The 13073-nt window shown below is 46.7% G+C and overlaps 1 protein-coding gene across 1 annotated transcript in view; it reads left to right on the forward strand.

Annotated features, from left to right (window-relative positions):
- The first annotated feature begins 6085 nt into the window (after positions 1–6085).
- Positions 6086–13073, forward strand: part of ZDHHC8 (zinc finger DHHC-type palmitoyltransferase 8) — an 82116-nt gene continuing 75128 nt past the window's right edge. Inside the window, 1 exon segment of the mRNA XM_044440708.1 lies at positions 6086–6288. Coding sequence (XP_044296643.1) covers positions 6185–6288 — 104 coding nt within the window. The 5' untranslated portion in view covers positions 6086–6184.

Consider the following 13073-nt stretch of genomic DNA (forward strand, 5'->3'; position numbering starts at 1 on the left):
GCTGTGTGATTTCTCCAAAACTGTGTAGGCTATACTGTATGTATGAAGTGAGAATTGCTAATGCAGAGTCTGTAAAGGTCCAGCCGTCTCATGTCAGGGCACACTCTCTTGTGCGTATGGATATAAAACATTCCTCTTGTATGTCCAGCACTCACTTTGAATGCGAACCCTTCTACATTCAAGCGATAGTCCAGATTTCCATTTGGACCATATCCCTGGGCTTTAACATGAACTATAAATACTTCCTTGATTTATTCTCCAATAATCGTACTTGATTTTTGATGCGTGTTCACTAATTTCTTCCTGTTAATTGCACATCTAGTGCATACTGTTAGCAGCCTAGTGTATTGCACTGTTGTGTTTGGATCTTAAGTTTGAGGCAGTCAAGACAGCTAGAAAATACCCGAACCTTCCTTTGTGCATGGGGTGACCTGCGGAAATACCTCAAGTGGTTTGTTAGGGACTCTCGACAGTATATTTGATAGCATTGTATTTTAAGGTGGAAGGGCATTGTCTTTATCCCCAGATACTCCATAAGTGGATCTTGATTTATATTATCGAAGGGAGACATGCTCACACATAACTTCAAAATAAATTTAAATATAGTCGTTGTTTCGGCATTTTTAGTTCTTGAAAAAGCAAATGCAGGTGTTTGGTGTTATGGAAGCAAACGTTGCAAAAAGCCACTTTCTCATGTGCCTTTTCCAACCCTAAGGCAACCGCTTGAACATCCTTGGCCAAGTTTTTGCTCAGACTGAAGGACTTTTATATGTGTGGTCCCAGAAAACATCTGTGCACATCACATCTGCCCTGCACATGTGACTGCTTACAGCTGTGTTAACACATTCAGATCACTTGGTATTTGTATTGTAATGTGGATCATAAAACACTGCTAATGTTAAGGACAGGGCACCTTTTGAAAGCTGGGACACTTTTAGTGTAGCTCTTCACAGATAACGGGGGGGACAGAGCCACAGTGTATTAATATGATCTCATCTGAAATTCAGAGCTTAAATTCATTAAGACCTCTCACCTTGGGCGTTACCTGTTCATGCTCAGTATTGTGCTGTTTATGGAGGGGACATGTTTGGAAATTGAATTGAAGCCATACTGATAGGATTTATGTAGTGTTTCTTTATAAAAATGTTAAAACTATTCTGTGAAAAATTGAGTACATTGAAGGAAGATGTTAAATTAGATACTTGCGATCTTTTAAATTGAAAATGGAATTGGAGTCTAGTTACTACAGTTGGAAGATACGGTTTGCTCTATTAAATCTGCATTACTGACTACATTGCTGCCAGCTTCTTTTTACCTGTGTTGTCTTTTTTTTAAAAATGAGACTGGATAGTTCCTTTATGGATAAAGGTACAAGGTGAATTAGGAGAAAACGTTGAGGAAGAGTACTGTCTTCACTGACAAATGGTAAGGGTCTGCAGAACTGGCAGACTATAAATAATGCAAACTATGAGACGCTAAAGTGACTGGAGAACTCATCTAAACTGCAAATGAGGAATATATGGAGAAGGTTATAATTCATATTTTATTGATTGGATTTGGGCTATACTTTTAGCTGTAGTAGTTGTGAAATGGTGATCTTCAAAACTGGTGGAACATTAGCCAAGTTTCTACTAGTTGCCAATGAACTCCAGGATTAAGGCTTGGTAACCAAGTTGATGGATCAGGGAAGGAAAAGAAACCAGGATGGACACTTTTCCGCCATCGTGAATGTGCCAGTTGCCTTCTTTCCATAATCATCCTTGCCAGATGTGCTTTGTCATGTCCTCTGAACCCAGCCTGGTTTCTAATCCATCCTGGAATCCTAGAACAAGCCATCGGTTGTGGGATGGTCTGGGAATCACTGATGGATTGGATGGTACGGCATCCCACAGGGACGGAAGCCATCGAAGCTCTTTTCCTTCCCCAAACGTGTGCTGCATTTGAATTCTAGTCCAGGTTTAGTATCCTAACTTGTAAAATTGCAATTGTACTGTGACAAGGATTGTGGAACGGGTATCAGGCCATCGAATGGTCACCTGGGAACGTCCTGAAAGGAACTGAATTCATATACAAAAGAGAGAGCAGGCATCTCTTGAAAGTAACAAATGCCAGAACTAGTTTCCAGCTACAATGAAGCATACCACCAGACTGAAGTTGGGTGGCATGTTCAAGTATGAATGCAAAGAGAAAGTGGTTTTCGTACAAAATTGAATGCCAACACTTTGCAATGCACTATGGACTTCAGCACTGCCAGGGAAAATTAATGGAAGTGCTGCTTTTTAAGAAATGCACATTATTTGACACACTGAAATAACCTACCAAATTTTCTGTTCTTTTAGAGAAGACGCAAGTACAATCTGTGCTAACCAAACTATTCTTGCCAGATCTTACACAGTAATAGGTGATTTGCAGATTTATGTGCTAAAACCTTGAACTGCAAAAGAAATAGCTATTAAGTGCCTGTCTCCAAAATCTTTATATTAGTTATACAATACACACACTTGTGAAACAAGCAGCCTCAAGCAACTTGCAAAATGCTGATTGACTTGATTTTATTCAACTATGATCAATCAGAAGTATGCCAAATCACAATTGAAATAGTGTAACATTTAATATGTAATTCTATAGTAATAAACCTCAACACAAATAATTTTGGAGATAATTTGCTTCCCTGCAGAGTTCAGTATTCTTACCAAAAATAAAGCCTTCCACCTGCATAGAAGTTGCCACTGGAAAATTCAGAGCTTTAGCTATGAAACAAAGGGTTAAAATGCACTTCAGACTTAAGCAAAATAAGCTACAAAAATGATAAGTTTAGGTGTCTTACCTAAACTCTCGCTTGGCTATGTCTTGCCCACTAGTTGGGATGGAAGAGAGAAGGATATAAATATCCGAAATCTCTAGTTCAGGTAGTGGGAATTCAGTATGCATCTTAAAGCATGATATTTTCTGGGTAGCTGTCACTCTAGGTTTGGTTCTAATAGCATGCAAGTAGTGAATTTATGGCAGAAGCAATCCTCAGTTTATTCTATTTATATCCTGCCCTCTTTATGAATTCCATGGTGGATAATAATTAAAACAATAAAATACAATAAATGATACCAAAATGAAATACAGTGCATCTAATAATACCACTAGCTATCAGCTGGGAGAAGTGCACAATGGAGAATTGGTACCCACTCATAAAAAACTGAATAAATAGATTTTAGCCTGGTGCCAACATGCTAGAAAAGTTGGCAGCAGGTGCGCATATCTGTTGGGGCAGGAGGGTAGTCCAGAGCCAAAAAAAAAAAAAAATTATTTGGTTAATTCCACATAGTTTATCACATCTCATCCTGAGCATCTCCTGCACAAGACCTGACGCCTAGCCACATTCGCCCCCTCCTTATTCCGCTCAGCATAATTATTTCTTCACAGGCCACAAACCACCTCAAATAAATTCTATTCTCTTGACTAATTTATCCTGCCCTTCTAGGATGGCCACATATCCTACCTTACAAAGGACAGTTCTCTGATTGAAGGATTATCCAATCCGAGCCATATATAACAAACCATAAGTGAAAGCTGGTGGCTAGGAAGCTAACCAGTATCTGTTGGCATCTGGGTAGCCCTTTTGCTAATTTTCTTCAATGTAAAACAAATTTTTGATAAGGCTTTCTTTATCCAGACGTTATCAGCAGTGGCAGACAGAGCAAAGTGGTGGTTTTTTTCCTCCATTGCATAGTACATGGTACGAAACTTACAGGGTGATCTTGGGCCTGTTACTGTTCTCAACATGTCCTACATCATAATGCCATTGTGAGATCATTGGCTGTCTTGCAAGAAGAAGAAAATATTGACGTGAGATGTAATACTTTTGGAGTGCTGGTAGACAGGCAAAACTGGTGTTTTTGTTTTGCAGCTTGCCCCCAAAACTAAGAAGAAAGCCTTCAACATGTGTCTTGAAAAAAGCAACCAGTCTGGCAGGTTGACTAGTCCACAAACAGGAGTCATCTGGGGGGATGCCTTGGCCAGAGATGGGAGATGCAACAATGTTTTGTGAAAGTTTCTCCTAGTGAAAGGGATGGTGGTTGAAATGCTTGAGTGTACTTTGGGATTGTATCCTTAAATCCTATTATCACGTCATATTCCTGTTAAAGGTGCCACAAATTCGTAACTTCATTTTTGTGAAAATAGACCTGTAGGTCAGAGCATGTGTGAATTTCAATTAGTTGAAAATCAGACTCTAAAAAGTGTGTGTGTGTTTGTTCCTATTGTTAGTTGTTTTGGATCTGAGTGTTTGTTTAAGCAACTGTGAAAACTCAGAAACAACCTCAGACATCTTGCCATTTTCATTATTTTATTTTATTCGCATGGAGTTTAACAGAAACCTCTCATTGTTTGGCATGACAACGCAGCTCAAAGCCTAGCAACGCACTTCCACAAAATAGTTTATCCTTATTCGTCGCTGAGTTCTGCTGTCATTTTTAGAAAGCATGGGTTCTCTTCTCCCTTCTCCCACGCCCATCCCTTCTTTGCTGCTTCAACCAGACTGAACCAGAAAACGGTCCCAGTCCATCCCACATCAGCCAGAAGTGCTAGTAGAACAGAGTTTAAAATCAAGGGGAAGAGCCTTAAGTGGGGGGGGGGAGCCTCAAACAGCACTGTTAAAAGGGGTGTAGTGATTGTCATTGTGAGTGCAATAGGGCAGCAAAAGGTTAGTCCTACCCTCTTTGTGCAGTGGGGGATTAAGACAATACAAAGGGACAAGTTCCAGGGCAGATAAACACTTAAGTCTATCTAAGACTCCCTCCAAAGGACAGGGACAACAATACTTCCAAGGTGAAGCAAGACTCACAACAGGGACTTCTGTTCAGATCAGGAATCCCATCTATAATGTTTAAAGCTGCTCTTAACAGTGCCAGGCTTTTAGCAGCCCCACGGCTGCAAAATTGTGCTCGTTCTGTCTTGACACTTCCTCGGCTTAATTTTGCAGCAGCAACCCTGACCGTACCTTCAACTGAGCCCAGAAGGTCCGTGTTATCAGACCAGTTCCAAGCCCTGAACAGCTTAGGACAAGTTTATTCAGGGGGCCAGCCTTCTGTCCTGCGATGAGTCTGCCCAAGGCCTGAGATCACCCGGAAAAGCCCTGTTGACAACATCACGACTTGTAGATACACACATCAGGGGTTTCTCTTGTGTTGCTCCCAACGGGTGGAACACCCTCTCCTACAAACTGTGGTGGACCAAAACTCTCTTGGTTTTTAGAGGACCCTTTTAAAACATCCAGCCTGTTAAGTTACGCAATTGCCATGTTTCGCAGGCCTGTGCACTCGTGCCGGTGCTTCACACTGAAAATTCCTGTGTGTGCAAATACACGGGGGCCTCCGGTGCCCAGGGAGAGCGAGTGTGCCTCTCGGGCTGCAGCCACAGGAAACATCAAACGCTGCACAAGACGCCTTGGCTTCCTTGGCCCAAGGGCCCTGCCTGCTCCTTGCCTCCCTGCTCCTGCGCCTGCGGCTGGCGCTGGAGACGTTCCCCGCAAAGGGCTCTTGGCACCCACGGGCCCCTTCGGAGCACCCTCCCCACCGCAAGGGGAACTCCCAAACTTCAGCAGGAAAAGCGCCTCCCTCCGGACACGTGGGTGCCTCCCCTCCCCACCCAGGGGTCTCTCTCTGTCTCTGTCTCTTCCATGGCTCGCCCTGCGCCCGATCCTGCCAGAGGGCAGCGCGCAGCGGGCGCGTGACGCGCCAGGCTGGCCCCGCGAAGGACGGCGGCTCCGGGGCCGCCCCCGCGGGCGTGCGCGAAGGGGCAACGCGGGGCAGCGGCGAGGGGGAAGCGCGCCCCGCGGGCGGCGAGGCGCAGGACGCGGCGCCGGCTCCCCAGGCGCCTCGCCGGGCGGGCTCCGCCGTTCGCGCGCGGCGCTACCTTAAGGGTCTTGTTGACATCAGCCGAATGGGCCGGCCCGTGTGGGTGGGATTTCCTGTGCTGGCGGGGTCAGCTGTTCTCGGTCCCTCTTCTGCTCTCACTCCCCCCTTCTGCCTCATTCCCTCTTTTTTTCCTCCCCCTTCCCCCTCCCCTGCCTGGTCTCCGCATTGCAAGCGCTTCACCTCGGGGTTTTTCCCCTCTCCCCCCTCTGCGCGCTCTGGCTGTTCGGTGCCTCTTGGACTATCTCGATTATTCTTAGTGATGTGTAAACTACAGAATGCCCAGCAGCACTGGAAAGAGATTTAAGCCTACGAAATACATCCCCGTCTCCACAGCAGCCGCGTTACTAGTGGGATCCACCACTTTGTTCTTCGTTTTCACGTAAGGAATTTTCCCAGGGGGCGGCCGTGGGTCTGGGGGGCGAGGGAGAGGGGCAGCCGGGCCTGGCTGGCGGGTTGCTATGGGGGAAGCGCAGAGACACCGGAGGCGAGGCCCGCGGCGCCGCGGATGCTCGGAGGTGCACAACAAGCGCCGCGCTGCCCTCCTCCTCCTCCTCCTCCTCCTCACTTGGCGGGGACGTTCTGGTCGCGGCTGTCGCCTGTCGCGTCCTCCGGCGTGGAAGGAGCCACCATTGCATGGCAGATCCGTCCGGGCAGACTTTGCTGCTGCCTGCGCGCACCCAAGGCGCCAATTAAATGCCCCCCCCCCCTCCCCCCCCCCCCCCCCCCCCACTCACTGTGCAGAGGAGAAAAGACAAAGCGGGGGACGGTCTGTGTTTGACTGAGCGACGTATGGGGGGAGCGCAAAGGTTTGCTGCATTTCTGCCTGGGGACCATGGCTCCGTTCGCGTGGCCAGATCGTTCCTTTCCTTTCCGTTCCCTTCCTTTCCTAGCAAGCTGTGCGAGCGAAGGACTGGGCTCTTGGGTGTTTTTGTTGTGCAGCGAATAGGTTGGGTGCTCGGGTAGGCTTGCTCGGGCTGACTGGCCAAAAAGGAAAGGGGAAAAAAGGTGTTTGCAGCTCAGGTCAGCATGATCGAGCGTTTCACAGGGCTGGAAACTCCAGGATTGGATGCTACGCCTCGCCTCGGGCTCCTCTCCTCCTCGGAATCAGGATTCTTAAGGCTGTTGCCTCCCTGGTCAGCCGGAAGGGTCCAGCTTGTGTCTCCAGGATGGACGTGTGCATAGGAGTATCTTGCAGCTGTTTGGTCGGTTTTGCAAAAAAGCCCTTTCCATCCCTGCTGTAAACTTGAACCCGGAATCCCTAAGGGATTTCAGAAATAATCTTGACGTGTGCAGGAACTTTAAGGCCAGCAAGAGCACAGCTCTTCACTCTGATCCCTTTAGCTTCTAATTCTTCTAATGGCAGGATATTCAAATGGCCTTACTAAGGCGATATTCGGGGTTTGAGGGAGGACGGAGCGAGAAACATTCCATCTTTGCTCTTAACCCATTTTCATTTTTACGTGAGGTAAACCGAACAGAGTGCATGGGATGTGCATCTCGGCTCTGTGCACCGTTGATTCAGCTTTACTTTGATTGCGACTGGATCTTGCTGGCTCAGTCACCACCTATGTAGGCTTCTAATGTCCTTGGAACCGTTATAACTCGATGCTCAAATGGGTTGTTGACAGGAGAGAGAAATGGTGCTTCTGTTGTTGAGGGTTTTTCTTCTTATTCTTATTATTTTGGTATCGTGTCTGGCCTTGATTTGCTATATATGGCACTTATTGAAAGAAAACTCCCCCTGCACAATGCAGGCTTTACTTTCCAGATGAGATACTCACTTATCTACTGGCCCTTGAAGATTTGCTGTCCTCTTCCATTTTTCCATCTGCTCTCATTTTGCAGACTTGCCTTCCTCTCATCAGAGGCAATGCAGACATGCTTAACCATGACCCAAAGCCATTAGGAAAGCCAGCCTTTGCAAGGCTTCGCTCCATTATATTAAGATGATATTCCAAGAGTGAGAGATACCTGAAGGCCCTTGTAGTCCCTTATGAGACTGCCTCTGTGCTGCACTAGCGGGACAGTCCCCTTTCTCGAGAAGCGAGTTGGGTGAGGGCTGGAAGCAGGGCCTTCTGTTCAGTGGCTTCTTGGCTGCAGAATGCACTCCCAGGGGTATTCTACTGGCATGGATTTAACTGCTTTTGGCAATAGGCAAAGGTGTTTTGCATTAAGGAATAACATTATTTCTGCTGCTTCTTGTATTGTACTATCTTTATTTTTGATATGTCACCTTCAGTGTTTATTTGAATTGGTGTTTGTTATCAATTTGCTTTACATCGTTCATGTGAATTTCCCTGGAAGTTTTGGCTGAAAGGCAACCAGAAGAAATCTTGCAATTAAATAAAAATAGACATAGATTTATTTCAAGAAGACCTGTGATCCAGAAACTTGAATAACAGTGATTTTGAAGTGGCATATAAATCTGGGTTGAGACACTTGTTTGCCACTTGGACTAGAAGAGTCCTTTCTGTTCAAACTACCTCCTCTGTTTCAATAGCTTGGTTTGTACATCATACCAACCCAAGGTATGGACTGTTGCTTACTGGATGTTTGTGATGTGTTTTGGGTGAAGCTGTGACTGTGTGGTAGAGCATATTCTTTGTAAACAGAAGGATCCAGAGTCAATCTGCAGCTTTTTCCTAGTAGGTCTAGGAAATGCTCCTGTCTCAAACCCTAGAAAGTGGCTGCCAGTCGGTGTTGACGGTACTGGCCAACGAGGATCAATGCTTTGACTCCGCTTCCTGCATCTCTGTGTAAATGTGACCACACTAAGAAATGGTGCTTTCTTAACCATGAACATCTCAGAAAGAAAATGCCATGAGTTGCTGTTGGATTGTGAACTCTGGGCTGTTTAAACCATAGATGGATGTTATGTGTCCCTCCAAGGCCGTGGGTTGTTTGGCCAGAGTGCAGAACACAAAAGTCCACCCACTTGGCATGTCAGTACTACCAACTCTGCTAGAGCAGTGGGGATACAGGGAAGGGAATGAACAGCCCAGGGAAGGATAACACAAGCCATGGTTTGTTCTGTTGATTTGGCAAACCATGCTTTGTTTGATCATAATCTGGCTCTAACATAGGTTAGAGCTACATATGAACCAGGCCATATCTGGCTTTGTTTGCCTTCCCACTGCACAGTTGTCTTTTCACAGCCACGAGTACTGTTCAGACATGCATATCTAGTGGTTTTAAGTTACAAGAGGGTAGGGTTCAGCAGGATACTAGCAGAAACAGCCTGGTGGCGGCAGCTTAGTAGTGGGGGGGGGGGGACTCTGGAATTCCTGCATTCAGACCTGTGAGGAGGTGGACATGGCCTCTTCCAGCAGCAGCCAATCTCCAAATGGCCGATGGTGTTTGGTGAACACCAAACAAGGTTTTGATGAACTTCAGACACGCAAAGTTTCAAGCAGCGTTCAGGTGCCCTCCCCTTGTTCTGGACTTCAGCTCCTGGCTGTGTAACCAACATGGCCAATGCTCAAAGATTCTGAGATTTGTAGTCCAAAATATGTGGAGGAGAAGAGGTGGACAGCTACAGCGGTAACTCACCCGCCAAGCACTTGTTGGTTGTGTGAATGAGTCTTGAAATAGATGAACTTCCAAAGCAGGTATGTCAACCCTCTTTCAGCCAGAGGACTAAATTCCATTTTGGAGAATCGGAAACCTCATTCCAGTGATGGGTGGGAGAGCAGCCAAAGAAGGCACGGTCAACATAACAACAACATCATCAAGTCTTAGCTTAAGCTCTAAATAGTATTACTCTTGCTAGTCATTAGGCCTTGGGAGAAGTATTTCAATATGGCAGTGTTGCTTTTTAGAAAGGCAGTAACTTGCATGATTTGGGGGAGGATCAATCTTGAAATTTGTACAAATCGCCTGGCAATAATTTTTCAAGAAATATTGTGGTCTTTTTGCATATGACTCTCAAATCTACTCAGCTCCTTGGAGCTCTAGAGGGGCCTATTCCCCTTTTGTAAACATCCTTGCGAGTTTCATCCTTTTAGTAAATGACTTCATTTAGTCCAGGAGAACCAGCTCCCAAGCTTGTCCATGAACTTCTCTAGGGTGCTGAGAGAGCCAGTGTGGTGTAGCTGAACTGGAACTGGGAGAGGCAGGCTCTGGTTCTCACTAAGCCATGAAGCTCACAGGGTCCTTTTGGCCCAGCCAAACCTCCCTCACAGGGTTATTGTGAGCATAAAATAGGGTGGAGGATTATGTAAGCCACACTGGGGTCCCATGTAGGAAAAATGTTGGATATAAATATAGAGAGTCCTATAGGCTATGGGCCATACCCCTGCCTTTGCCATATTCCTAACTATCCTCCTTATTAGTTTGATGCTTTGGTGAGAAGGAAAGCTGCACTATGAGGCCTAGTCGAAATTGCAAACTTGCAGGCGGGGAAATAGTGAAGCATCTCGTGGCCGTTCTCTGGTCTTGCATGGCCCTCCAGAGGCTGTTCTCCTAGTGTCTTCATTCGTCATTGGATGTTACCTGGATCTCTTCCATGCAAAGAAGTTGCACCCCATTCTCCCTGTTTGCTTCTGCAGTGTTAATTAAAAGCTCCCTGCTGTGCACATTGTGCCCATGCCTAACGTTTAGAAGAACCGTAATTGGAAAATGAAGGGCCGCCAGTGTAAGGAGACAGTGACCTATCCCCTTGCTTCCGGTTACTGTCTGCTTGCAGATGCCAGGGTGTGGAGGTGAGAAAGAGGAGAGGGTTGTGGCTAAGAGATTGACTTGTTTAAGGCTACCTGGAGAGGTTGTGGCAGAGTTTGTGCGATAACGGATGCAAGTGCATTTTGGTTGGTCTATCAGGCTGGCTAGTGGACAGAACCTGCCATTTTCCCCTGTGCCAAGAGCATGTCTTGATTGAGATATTGCTGGACAAATGGATGAAAACATAGATAGCTTAAACTATAGCCTGATCCAAACCGTTCTATCCAATTCACCATCTTTTTAACTGGAGAAGTTTTGATGGTTTTTCTGCAGTGGGGTGAAACATTATTTCAGGGTAGGGAAAGGGATACTTAGAGGCTTCCATGGGGTGGAAGCTGAAAACTCATTTGCTTGTCAATTGCATGTACAGCAGTGTAAAAAGAAAACCTAGTAAGAATTGAACAAAAGAGAAAATGCATTCAACATACCATTAGCAAGGAGAGCTGACACACACGTACTGAGCCAGTCTTGTATTGAAAAGCTTACCTGGCAGCCGTAGGAACTCACTGCAGGTGCATTCATGGAATTCCCTGAGGATTCGTGGTGGGTGTTCCTTCCTCCACCAGCTCCCTACTTAGTAGGTTGGAAGTCAGAGTTTGCCTGGAGCCCTGGAGTGGAGTCCGTATAGGGTATCTAGGGTTGAACCTCAGGCCCAACAACCCTATCTGGACCACTGGGGTCTTGACTTAGGGTTAGGGCTCACTTCCTCTGACTGTTTGGTGGTGTCCTCGCTTCTGCACGCCCCCCTCCCAATTCCAAAACGTCCCTCCTATAGGTTGGATGCCAGCTGCCAGAGCTTTAATGTAAACTTGCACCATTTTGGCTTGGCCCTTGTCTCCTGCCATTTTTGCTTTTGCCTTTGATCGACTTACCACTCAAATGGGGCCGCAAGAGCTTCTCCAAATGTGATTTGCCGGCTGAAAGAGCAAATTTACCGGCTGAAAGAGGCCCAGCGTGCCTGGTAGTGGAGTGAATTGCAGGCGCTCTCAAGCTGAGAGCTAAATCACCTGCTCCGATCCTTCCAGCACCTTGCTTGGAGAATGTTGTTCTTCCTCGAAAAGAAGGCTAACACCCTGTGTCCGCGCCAGCTGCGGCTGGAGCGAGGAGCCCATGCCCTTTTGTGCTACCATCTTCTGTGACTTTCCCCCAGAGCTTCCATGTGGAGCAGCCTCGGGGGCAGTTGGGCATTGGGCTGATCCTGCCCTCTCTAACTGGCCAGTTGGGCCCTCCTGAACTGGAAGTGCTGTAAAGCGTCTCCTGCAGGTGCATTTGCCTGAGCAAGTGTGGCTGTGCACCTTGGGTTTGACTCTTGGCTTTGCCGTTTGGCTCTTTTACTCCCGTACTCCCTTTTACTCCCCGCTTCCTGGCTCCCTCCTGAGCGCTGTCGGTGATCTTGAACTTCCAGGTGTGGAGGGAGGTCCTTCCCGTGCTTGCAGATACAAAAGTAAGCTGCTCCGCCTGCAGCTGGATGAGTGGAGCACGTGCTTTTAGTTCGGCACCTGCTAGTACCGCGTGTTACCCTGCCAAGTGGGGAGATGGAAGGCCTTGAAGTGCATTTATTAAAATTACATAGTAGGGAGTTGCCATGCTGAATATAAATTCTCAAGATGACTTTCTATGATTACTATTGGATTATGTTATTTTGAGAGAGAGAGAGAGAGAGAGAGAACAAGCTGCCAGCAATTAAGCAGCCAATATGAACTGGGGTCACAGATCACCCCAATAATGCGTAATATTCCAGAGGTTCCATCATTTAATAGCAGAACACGTATGTGGCACGTAAAAGCCCCAGGTTCCATTGCCAATCTCTCCAGGTAAAAGCAGCGTATATCAAGTCACATAGCTTCCATGTAGCCTGTGATGCCTGATTCTGCCCAATCTTGGAAGCTAAGCAGGGTCAGGCCTGGCTGGAATCTGGATGGGAGACTGGATCCCTGCCTTGAGCAGGCAGTTGGACCTGATGGTCTGCTGGGCCCTTTCCAGCCCTACGGTTCTATGATAAGTTGTCTTTCCATACAATGAGCTTGATCGGACTGGGTGAACAGTGCTCCAGCCAGCTCCCGCATGACAGCTGCATCAGCTTCCATATACCATCACGTGCAAATGGGAGAACAAATTTCACAGGAGAACTGTACGGTGTGCACACTCGGTAATCATCCAAGTGAGTCACTTGTTTTCCCATTGGTCACAATGGGCCAGCTGGCTCATAGCTGCTCTTCTCGGGCAACAGCGCAAAAACCCCCCAAAAGCAGGTTTTTCCCATCCTTGGGGGAAATGGTGTTATACTTCCACTGTGAATCTCAAATTAATTTAAGAGGGCCTGAGCACTTCAAAGGAAGAGGGGATTTTTTTCCCTGACAACCAGATGGATGAAAGACACAGTTTCTATTTAACTCCCCCACCCCAAAATCCACAGTTGGCTCTGGTACCTTTATCAGTTCCGACAGA

The sequence above is a fragment of the Varanus komodoensis genome, unplaced genomic scaffold (assembly GCF_004798865.1).
Source record: "Varanus komodoensis strain SLA01 unplaced genomic scaffold, ASM479886v1 scaffold38, whole genome shotgun sequence".
NCBI classification, from domain to species: Eukaryota; Metazoa; Chordata; class Lepidosauria; order Squamata; family Varanidae; genus Varanus; species Varanus komodoensis.